Here is a 12,458-nt window from a genome sequence, read left to right as displayed (position 1 = left end):
GATCATCTTAAGTACATGGTCATTCACAGATGATCCCTCAGACATCCTACAACCGAAAAGCTCCTTCGATATCTCATATCGAGCTGTCCTCCCTGCCACATCATACAACTCTTGTAGATGCATAAGGATAGTGTGAGCATTCATATGCTCATGCTGCTTCTGTAGCTCAATGTTCATGGAAGCTAGCATGATACATTGAGCAATATTTGCATCATCTATCCACTTACGATACATAACATGTTCATCATTATGTGCATCGTCAGCAGGTTCAGCAGGCTTAGGTGAGTCAAGCACATATTCCAGCTTCTCAACCCTGAGAACAATTCTCAAGTTTCGAAGCCAGTTAGCAAAATTAGGACCAGTCAACTTGTGAGCATCTAGTATACTCCGGAGTGATAGTACAGAAGACATAACGTATATAGTAAATCTGTAAATGATGAACATATAACAACACTTAGCAAATATTCAATTTCATTTCAAAACACTACATGAATCAAGTCTTTATTCATAAGTGGCTCCCACTAGTTTATCTAATTTATACAACCCCCTAAGTGAAAAATTAAGCATACATAATGCTAGTGGGAATAGGGATCCTACATTCCATCACACAACCTCGGCTGTAGTACGAAACGTCATGTGATGTTCAATAGGCAGACAACTCTTGTCAATTACATCTTATGTTATTCCCTAATAAAACTTTATCCTCTTGAATAATTGAGTCACAACTGTAGCATGACAGACTCAATATTCTAAGTCAAGTCTAACCCAACATTTCGTACAATTGAATCAGTCTCCAATGGCCCACGGCTGCAGCACGTAACGACCTTTAGATTCTAATTCAATGTACACATCTCTATGTAATAGACAAGTATTTCTTATTTCGAAATCAAAGCCCTCGGCTGTAGCACGAAACGAAAATGATTTGAAATAAGAACTACTTTCTATTTTAATTTAATTTTAGATTATTCAAGCAATCTCAAGCTTGTTGTGTCATTGGCCAATTACTACTTGATATTATTTAATTTTAGAGGGATTATATTATGTTACAATCATAATCATATTATAAAGAGATTCTTCCTTTTAAATTAAATATTTCAAATCAATAATCGATAATCAGATAATTCCCAGATCGGGGGGAGCATTGTCAAGAGGCGTCACTTAATACCCCTTTCTTACAGATCGAAATCTGCTTTTGACAGAATCATCCTTTCTCTCAATATTGAAAATTCATATTTAATTACGTGTTTCATAAACACAAGAATCGCATGATTGTATTCATAATATTTTTGTTAAGGCAAGAAACGATTCCTATTCTAGATTTTTTATAGCACGCCTTATTTTGATTTAAGTTCACCTAAATCTATCATCGCATGGTAAACATAGGCATATATCTCATATATAAAAATAAATAAACAAGTAAGAATGCAAGTAATATCATGTCACACATTGATATAATGATGTATGAATTTATTATAGCATCTAAAAGCAATTAAAATAATTAAAACATGCTTTAAAACACTTTCGGGAATATAAACAGTTCAAAACTTTTATATAACAAATATTTGACCACTCCATTAGATCTGTCTTGGAAAAACGAATCCAACGATATATTGCACGCCCAAAACGGAGTTACGAAACTCCCAAAAAATCAAATTTAATGTGGACAGACGGGCTGTAAAGCATTACAGGAACGCGTTACAAGGGCTGTAACGCATTCCGGTAATGTGTTACAACACTATTGAGTCTTTTAAGTGTGTAATGCATTCCGTAAATGCGCAAAAGTGTGTAACGCATTCACGGAATGCGCGACCACCGTTGCAGAATTTTTTTTTTTTTTGTTTCTATCTCTGCGATCCAGTCGTTTGTCTGCTTGTGTCAGTTTTCTGCCGTTACAACAAAAATGGTAACCCCCTTTCCTTTACTCCCTCACTTAATAACTTTTATTAAAATGTTATTATTTTAATTTTACTATTAATAAATTAATTAACATTTAATTAATAAATTAATAAAAAATTAAAATAATATAATTTCTTAAATCAGGCAGTAGCAGAAAATTGTCAAATCAGTCGGGGGTCCTTGTGCAAATTTTAATCATATTTATTAACATGCATAATTATTTCATGAATTTTAATTAAAATAATTTTTAAAAAATTCATAACAAATAATCTACACATCACAAAAATATGAAAAAAATACCTAGATGATCTACAACACTTGTAGAACCCAGATCAGTAGTCAAGATCTTATGCAAAAATTATTTCGAATTAATTCATATTTAAATCTAAATAAACTTACAAAAATCATAATAAATCCATACATGCATAAAAAATCTGATTTTTTATATAAATCTCTATATGCAGAACCTAGCTCTGATGCCATTGTAGGAATTTACGGATGAGCGGAAGCGTGATATAACAATTATTCCGTAAAAACCATGTATCGCACATATAGAAAAATGTATAAATCAGAAAAAATGGAGGAATCGTAACCATAACTTGAAAATCGAAGCTTTATAAAACTAAGGTTGCTAGCAGTTGCTCCTCAGTGTGTGAAGCACTCTACCGGTATCCACCAAGAATGATCCTCTTCAATGAAGCTTTTTATAAAACTAAGCTTTTATAAAAATGGAGTTTTGGGAGAGAGAGAGAGAGAGGAAGAAGATGGAGGCTAGCTCTTCTTAGGGTTTTCACAAAACCAAGTGTGTGTTTAGAATGAGCCATCTCATTCTATTTATAAGGCTCTCCTAGGGTTTTATAATATATCATTATATATATATATATATATTAGCCCCACATTTTATCTTTATAAAATTCTTTAATGATAATTAAAACTATCCTAATCATTATTTCTTTTTCTAAACTATTTAGAAAATAATTCTCTCTCTCATTATTTAATCAAAGAAAATATTTCTTTATGGTGTGACCCTGTAGGTTCAATATTATGCCGGTAGTAGAAATAAATAATAATAAGCTTTTATTAATTATTTACATGAATACTAAAATTCATTAAATATAACTAACTAATTAATTATATTTATTCTACATCGTGAGTGATGCTTCTCAACATATCGCGACTATCCGGATAATATGAATTCACTGCTTAGAATACCAAGAACCTGTCAGTGACTAGTTACCGTACAATGAATTCCTTCTACCCTTACAATATCCCGATTAAATACAAGGCATGGATCTCGTGTCAGGCATCAAATTTAGTCATATGATTTCTTATTCATAATGCAAAGTTCACATTAATGTAAATTAGAAACTCCTTTCTAATTTCATACACTCTGGCCAGAGATTCCAGAACTCGCATACTAAGAATAAAATAGGATATTCTCTTCCTATACTGGAAGGGGTAGATCCTCTATTGACGTTAACTATCTCTATACACAAATCCCTATGCCCAGAATAGACCTAATGGATATCCTTGAGACTAAGGACTAAACCAAAGCACAGTTCATTATATATAAGATAACTTTAACGCTCTCAAGTCTAAGGACACTTGTACAACTATCATTCAGTGAATAACTATTGACACGTGAGTAATCTCCATTAGTTGTTCAACTTATCGAGTCATGTTCAGTGAACTTATTCCCTAATAAGCACCTACATACTAGTTATAGTGTCACCACACAAATGCCTATGAGAACAGACATCCTCATGAAGGGAGCAAGCATAGTATGTACCAATCTTTGTGGATCCACTAACATCCGATTAGTTATCCTATGATCAGGAACTGTTTAAGTCTAGAGTTATCATCTTCTAGATCTCACTATTATAATCTCATTATAATTATAGAAGTTTTACTCTAAACTAAGGAGCATCTTATTTAATACACTTTAAATAGATAAAGCCCATAATAAAACTAAAACAAGTCTTTTATTAATTTCAATGAAATCAAATAGGATTACAAGAAAGTTCTTCCTAACTCATCATACATGATTGGATTTAGGACAAACACTTTCATAATCACTTTCCCCTTCGTTTTTAATTTTACTTTTCCCGTTAGTTGGTTAACTTTTTAAAAAAAATAATTTCACCGTATTTTTATTCATCTCCCACTCATCGATTTGCATAGCATATTTGCTATATTTTGATGACAAATCAGTATTTAAATTTACCCGAATCAGTAAACTGAAATCAGTACTAATTCCAGAACCAGTACTTTTAGTGATTCTCGTAGACATAATTAGTGATTTATCGTCGAAACATATCAAATATGGTATTCATACTGATTGTTGGATGATGTAGAAAAATATAGTGAAGTTAGATTTTAAAAAGAGTTCACTAATTGACGGGAAAAATTCAATTAAAAATGGAGGGAATTATGTGTAGTTGTGTGTGGGAGGTGTAGTTTGTAGTTTGTATTTTAATTTAGTTTGTATTGGAGTAAGACTCTCTCTCTATATATAGGCAAGTGCTCAAATACAAACTAATATTAGAATACAAACTACAAACCAATGAGACCCACATGTTTAATCACTTTCCCCTTCGTTTTTAATTTTACTTTTCCTGTTAGTTGGTTAACTTTTTAAAAAAATAATTTCACCGTATTTTTATTCATCTCCCACTCATCGATTTGCATAGCATATTTGCCATATTTTGACGACAAAACAGTATTTAAACTTACCTGAATCAGTAAACTGAAATCAGTACTAATTCCAGAACGAATACTTTTAGTGATTCTCGTAGATATAATTAGTGATTTATCGTCGAAACATATCAAATATGGTATTCATACTGATTGTTGGATGATGTAGAAAAATGTGAAGCTAGATTTTAAAAAGAGTTCACTAATTGACCGGAAAAATTCAATTAAAAATGGAGGGAATTATGTGTATGTAGTTGTGTGTGGGAGATGTAGTTTGTATTTTAATTTAGTTTGTATTGGAGTAAGACTCTATATAGAGAGAGAGAGTCTTACTCCAATACAAACTAAATTAAAATACAAACTACAAACTACATATATATATATATATACTGGGGAATGATCAAATACAAACTAAAATTAAAATAGAAACGTAGAACTAATCTAAGGCATTAGATCTACCTAATCTAATGGTCCCCCTAAATCACACCACCCAACTACCCTGCACCCTCACACACCCAATTTCAGCTTTTCTCCTCCGTTTTTAATTTGATATTTCCCGTCAAACCGTAAATTTTTTTTAAAATACGATTTCATTGTATTTTTCTACATCTCTCAACGATCGATTTGCATACCATATGTGTTATATATAAGAGATTGATCAAATACAAATTAAAATTAATTTTATAATATAATTTAATATTATAATTTTTGCCGTATTCTCTCATACCCGAATTCCATTATTTGAATTTTGACGAATTCCTGTATTCTCGTATCATGCACCCGCGGCCGCACCCGCGGCCAACTATCTGTCTTTATCCATGATTCTATTTTATGTGAATGTTTCTTGTATGTATATCTTACTACTTTGCATACTTACTCTCCCACAAAACCATCAACAATATATGTCACACGCCTTCTAAAGTTTCGAATTTCGAAATCTCGTAGAGGGAGCGGGGAATACAACGTTGGAGCTTTTTACACACACCATGCATTTCTTCTGTTATTAAGCATTTTTTACACTATGAATTCGACCAAAACACCCAAAAATTTAGTCAAAAGAACCATCAGTGGGGGTAAAAGTGACGGAATCATATTCGAAAAGTACCAACTCGGTCACATTTTAGGTCGCGGAAGCTTCGCCAAAGTATATTACGGAAGATCATTAGAAGACAACTCCTCCGTAGCGATAAAAGTTATCGAAAAGCCTTCGAATTCTGATCCTGATATGGAACCACGTTTAATCCGAGAGGTATCCGCTATGCGTCGCCTAAATAATCACCCTAACATCCTTAAACTTCACGAAGTTATGGCTACTAAAATTAAAATATATCTTGTCATAGAACTTGCTAAGGGTGGTGAGCTCTTTACGAAGCTTTTAGCACGAGGGCGTTTGTCCGAATCAACTTGTCGTAAGTACTTTCAACAACTTGTGTTCACGGTTCATTTTTGTCATCAAAATGGCGTTGTGCATCGAGATTTGAAGCCGCAGAATTTGTTGTTGGATGGTTATGGAAATTTGAAGGTTTCGGATTTCGGGTTGTCGGCGTTGCCGGAGCAGATTAGAGGAGACGGAATGTTGCACACGGCGTGTGGAACTCCGGTGTATACAGCTCCGGAAGTTGTTAGGAGAAATGGTTATGATGGTGCGAAAGCGGATGCATGGTCATGCGGGGTCATTTTTTTTGTTATGTTGGTAGGGTATCTCCCTTTTCAAGATAGTAATATTCCTAATTTGTATAAGAAGATTATTAGGAGGGAAATTAACTTTCCGCTTTGGATTTCGACACCTGCCCGAAATATTATTTATCGGTTACTTGACCCGAACCCGAGAACGAGATTCGGGGTTGAGGATTTAATGGGGTTAAGTTGGTGAAAGGCATATGTCATAGCCTACTCGTTTATTCGAGTATTTAACTCAACTCAAATAAAAATGTAATAAGTAAATAGTGGATCAAGCATCAGAGAGATCTCACAAAGTAACATCTGTCAAAGAATAAAGAAACATTGTTCATCTGCAGTCTTGAAGATTCACTGGAAGAAGTTCAAGAAGTTGATCATGCCTCAGTGATATAAATCAAGATCGTGGAATTAATCAAGTGACAGAGATCTCGTCAAGGTATCATTTATTACAAGGATTCAATCAGAACAACAAAGTCAAGACATGAAGAAACGTCACGAAAATTAGTCACTCATGAACCAGACAGTACATCGAGTGTCAGCATTGAAGTGACGGAATTGATTCATAAGTCTCGAAGATTGTCTGAAGAATGGATGCTGCTCAGGGTTAGTATTAATTCTCTATTAATTAATTAAGTCATATAATTTAATTAAGAAAATAAATTAACTCTGCAAGGATTAATTTATTGATTAATTGAATTAAATTGATTAATTAATTTAGAATTAATAATGAGGATTTTCAGAATATTAATTGATTAAAATCTGTGATAATTCTAAAAAGACAACTGATTGTACTAGTATGACAATCGGTATGACAATTGATAGTCATACCGAATGTCTTACTAATTCAGTTAATTGTTTTGATAGAATTTTTACTTAGATTAAATTCAATTATGTATTCAGAAAAACAATTTTCATTTGAACTAATATGACAATCGGTATGACAATCAATAGTCATACCGAAAGTCTTGCTAGTTCATTTTAATTGTCTTCCTAGCTCTATTAGATTGTCTCACCGAAAGTCATTCAAGCTCAAATGGATTGTCACACCAGTTCTCAACAACTTCGGCTGTGATTGTTTAAAAGAAGCAGAAGACACTATCTCATATTAACATTGATCAAATACAGAGCAGCAAGACACAGAACAAGAAAAAGCAGAGAACAAAAGAAAAATATTTCATCTTCCATCTGCTTATTCAAGATCAAATATTCTAGCTTGTTAATGTTAAATCCAAACCACTAGAATTACTTATCTTGTTCTTGTATATCAATCTAGCGGATTAAAATCCCTAGAACTTAATCTCAAATCGCTTTTAGCATTTGATCTTTTAATTACAAAAATAGAAAAAGTTCATGTCGAATTTATTCTAAATTTGTAATAATTGATTTGAGATTAAACCCTTGTAATCGATATCGTAGTTGTAACACCTTTCAAGTTTAATAAAAGTTTTATTTAACTTGAAGTTTGTTTCACAATTTTATTCCGCATTTTATTCGAAGAAACGGTATTGTTTGCATTCAACCCCCCCTTCTACAAACAAATTGGGACCTAACAATTGGTATCAGAGCCTTCTGATTAACGTACAAATCTAGATCCTAGACTTTTGTGTTTCTTTCACTTCTTGAATTTTTATTCACTCAAAAATTCATAATGACTACACAAAAAGTTGGAACCGTTAAAATTCCACTTTTCGATAAAGAAAATTATGTGATGTGGAAGAAGAAGATGCTACTGTTTTTACAGGTTGCTAATCCCAAATATTTGCAAGTGTTGAAGAAGGGTCCAAAAATACCTATGGTTATTGAACCAGAGGTAATAGAGAATGATGTGGTGATCACCAAAGCGAGAACTTATGTGAAGGATCCTGAGGACTTCTCTCCTGCTGAAATAGAAGAATCTTCCCTGGATGCTAGCCTTCAATTAATCTTAGTAGATTCCCTTAATCCCCTAATGAATAGACATGTGATGAATTGTAAAGATTCCAAACATATCTGGGAAACTATTGAGATTATTAATGAAGGCACAGAGGAAGTTAGGGAGAACAAACTAGAAATCCTAACCTCTGAGTATGAATACTTTAAATCCAATCCAGGAGAAGGAATCACTGAAGTGTTTGAGAGGTACAATGCATTGATCAATAACCTGAATATTAATGGTAAATACTATTCCATCAGGGAGGTCAACAAAAAGTTCCTTTTGACACTGCCAACTCATCTCGAACATAGAATCACTGCCATAAGAGAAGCAAGAGATCTGAGTGAGATTTCTTTGGAAAGGCTCTATGGTGTGTTAAAGACTTATGAGTTGGAGCAGATTCAGCAGAAGGAGGTTTACGGGAAAGGAAGGGTGGTCAGCACGTCTACTGCTCTGGTAGCTGATGAACAACAACAACAACAACCACTATATCAACAACAATCTCAACAGTCAGACAGAATGGTACAGTCTTCCAAGGTTGAAGACAATGTTATAGTAGCAGAATTTGATTCTCCTACTACCAATCAATCAGGAGATGATTATTATTCCTTGGAAGAACTGGAGCAATTGGAGGATGAGTCAATGGCCCTGATTGTCAAGAGATTCTCAAATGTCAGATTCAAAAGGAATCCCAAGTTCAAGTACAAGTCCAACTACAACAGATTCCAGAAAGGTGGATCTTCATCCTCTAACACCAGCAGTGGTGGGTATAAAACAGGGATGGTTGATCGAAGCACCATCCGATGCTTCAACTGTAATGAGTTGGGACACTTTGCCACAGAATGCAGAAAGCCAAAACAGGCAAGGAAGAACTCTTATGATTCTAATCAGAAGAGTAAATCTGAAAGGGCGTACCTGGCAAAGGGAAGAAGTTGGGATGATACTGACAGTGAAGATGAAGAAGTTGGGAATCTTGCTCTCATGGCTAGTGATGCAAGCACCTCATCGTCAAGAAAAGAGGTAAAACTTTCTGATGCTGAAATGGTTTATCATCTAAGAGGTAACTTAGATTGTGCTCGTCGTGATAATGAATTGTTAAATCAACAAATCAAAGACCTTGAGAAAGAGGTCAATGAATTAAGACTTGTGCACATTAATCAAGATAAACTTAAAGACCAAGTATCTTTTCTAGAGAATAGAGTTGACTGTTATAGACAACTCGAAACTATTCTGAAAGACAAGATCACTGGTCTTGAGGCTAAGGTTAAAGCTTACTTTAATTCTTGTTCGAAGTCCAAAGAGTTTTACAATAAGCAAGCTGTTAATCAAACACATGGAATAGGTTATGATTACAATGCTGCTATTGGAAAATTAGGCATAAACTCCCCTCCTCATGTATGTGCTAAAGGCAGGGAAGTACCACATGTGCTTAAGGGTGTTGATGAACCCCTCTATAAGGAATCAATTGCTGAACCATTTGATGAGACCTCTTTTATTATTCAAGAAGAAATTCGTGCTGAAGATAATGCTAATGGGAAAACTGTCTCCAAGTCAAGTGTGTCAAAAGTTCCAGTCAAGGTTGTGAAAGCAACTGAGACTAACTCAGACACACATGAGTTGGATAGCACAAATGCCATGTCTACCATGCATAAGTTGCCTATTGTTAATCCTTCTCATAAAGCATGTGGTGTTCCTGATTGTATGTCTTGTGCGTTTAATCTGTTGTTTGCTTATTTTAATGGTAAGCATGCTTCTAATGATAAGACTACTCCTCGTCAGCATGTGAATAATAGAAAGCATGATAGGTCTAAGACTGCTAGTCCTCCTAAAGTTAGAAAGGAGACATTTGTGCCTAAGCCTAAACATAAATCTGATAAGGCTGTTTTAAAGGTCAAATGTTCAGTCATTGAGAATGTTGAGAATAGTGAAATTAAGAATGTTGTTTTGCCTGATAAAGGCCAATTTTACAAGTATGCCGGACCCAGCCAAGCTTGGGTTCCGAAGAAGTTCTAATCCATTTGTATTGCAGGGCATTAAACAGGTACAACCGGTAGTGTGGATTCTTGACAGTGGATCGTCAAGACATATGACCGGAGATAGAGCCCTGCTATCAAATGTGGTTGAGAAAGCTGGCCCAGTGGTTACCTTTGGAGATAACAGCAAAGGTTTAACGGAGGGATATGGCTGTTTGCAAGCTGGAAATGTTATCATTGAAAATGTATATCTTGTGCAAGGACTTGAACACAATCTGCTTAGCATTAGTCAGTTCTGTGACAACGGCTACAATGTTTTATTCGACAAGCTGAAGTGTCAGATTCTGCACAAGAAAAGTGAAAAACCCTCTTTAATGGGAATACGGAAAGGAAATCTGTTCGTAGCTGACATGAACTCTGGAAGCAATCTTGAAGTCAATTGTTTCTATGCAAAAGCATCGTCAAATGAGAGTTGGCTATGGCACAAGAGACTTTCCCATCTCAATTTCAAGACAATGAATTCTCTTGTCAAAAGAGAACTGGTAAGAGGTCTGCCTCAGCTGGAATTCTCTCCAGAAGGACTATGTGAGGCTTGCCAGAAAGGAAAGTCAAAGAAAGCAAGTCACAAAGGCACTGACACATCTTCCATAACTGGTGTTCTGCAATTATTGCACATGGATTTATTTGGACCAGTTAATATCCTTTCTATGTCAAAGAAGTGTTACTGTCTTGTGATAGTTGATGACTATTCCAAGTATACGTGGGTTTTATTTCTTCACTCTAAGGATGAAACACCACAAGTTGTGATTGATCATATCAAGATGATTGAGTTAGATTCTAACGTCCCTGTTAGAGCAATAAGGTCAGATAATGGAACAGAATTCAAGAATGCACTTCTAAATGGATTCTGTACAGACAAAGGGATTACCAGACAATTTTCAGCTCCTAGAACCCCTCAGCAAAATGGAGTGGTAGAAAGGAAGAATCGTACATTGATTGAAGCTGCAAGAACGATGTTAAATGAATCAGGTCTTCCAATGTACTTTTGGGCTGAAGCTGTCAATACTGCATGTTATACTCAGAATCGAACTCTAATCAACAAAGACTTCATGAAAACTCCTTATGAGATTTTGAATGAACAGAAACCTTCTATCAAATACTTTCATGTATTTGGTGCCAGATGCTTCGTGCTCAAGGATGGAGATGATCGTCGTGGTAAGTTCGAGGCAAAGGCATATGAGGGTATTTTTGTTGGATATGGAAGAAGATCATATAGAGTGTATATCATTGATCAACACAAAGTAACTGAAAGTGTCAATGTTACTTTTGATGACACTAAACTCCCTAGTATCCAAACTGAAGATCCTTCTGAGAAACTGAAGTTTGATGATATGTCAGATTCAGAGTCAGAACATGGTCAAGAACCTGAGGTTGTTGCTGTTGAAGAACCTGTTAATCCTGATATTACTCAAGGTAATAGTGATGGAAACTCTGGAAACAATGGAGATACCACTGCTACTGACGGAGAATCTTCAAGTCAACATGGCAACAACTCAGGGGGAGATGCTGAAGGATCATCTAGAAGGACACAACATCACAATGAGTTTCAAGGCGAATCATCAAGATCAAATCTTCCAAGACAGACAGTCTGGAATAAAGCTCACCCTTTTGAGTTGATTATTGGTGATCCAGATGTTGGAGTCAGAACTAGACGTGCTACTCAAAATGAGTGTCTGTACTCAGGATTTCTTTCTGAGATGGAACCTAAGAAAATTGAAGAAGCACTAACTGATCCAGATTGGGTGATTGCTATGCAAGATGAACTCAATCAGTTTGAAAGTCAACAAGTCTGGAAACTGGTACCTAGGCCTGTACACAAGAAAGCTGTTGGTACAAGGTGGGTATTCAGGAATAAACTAGATGAAGATGGTGTGGTTACAAGAAACAAGGCAAGACTGGTAGCTAAAGGGTATTCTCAAGCTGAAGGTATTGATTATGATGAAACCTATGCTCCAGTGGCTAGACTTGAGGCCATCAGGATATTTCTGGCATTCGCAGCATTTTCAAACTTTAAAGTTTATCAAATGGATGTCAAGAGCGCCTTTCTGAATGGAAAGTTGGATGAAGAGGTATATGTAGAGCAACCTCCTGGTTTTGAAGATCCAGATCATATGGATTTTGTCTTCTTTCTTTTCAAGGCTATCTATGGGCTAAAACAGTCACCAAGAAAATGGTATGACACTCTCTGAATTTCTTATTGAAAATAGCTTTATTAGAGGTGTCATAGACAAAACTCTCTTTTC

The 12,458-nt window shown here is 35.0% G+C and overlaps 1 protein-coding gene across 1 annotated transcript; it reads left to right on the top strand.

Annotated features, from left to right (window-relative positions):
- The first annotated feature begins 5,493 nt into the window (after window positions 1-5,493).
- Window positions 5,494-6,463, top strand: LOC141680311 (CBL-interacting serine/threonine-protein kinase 4-like). Its single transcript, XM_074486574.1, has one exon. The coding sequence runs from the start codon at window positions 5,612-5,614 to the stop codon at window positions 6,461-6,463; it is 852 nt and encodes a 283-aa protein (XP_074342675.1). The 5' UTR covers window positions 5,494-5,611.
- Window positions 6,464-12,458: the final 5,995 nt, after the last annotated feature.

This window comes from Apium graveolens, chromosome 8 (assembly GCF_009905375.1).
Source record: "Apium graveolens cultivar Ventura chromosome 8, ASM990537v1, whole genome shotgun sequence".
Taxonomy (NCBI): Eukaryota; Viridiplantae; Streptophyta; class Magnoliopsida; order Apiales; family Apiaceae; genus Apium; species Apium graveolens.
Note: the sequence above shows the minus strand (reverse complement) of the source record. Positions and strands in the feature narration are given on the sequence as shown.

What these genes read in the sequence shown, in the direction of transcription:
- LOC141680311 (XM_074486574.1), top strand. Translation starts at nt 5,612, where the DNA reads ATGAATTCGACCAAAACACCCAAAAATTTAGTCAAAAGAACCATCAGT.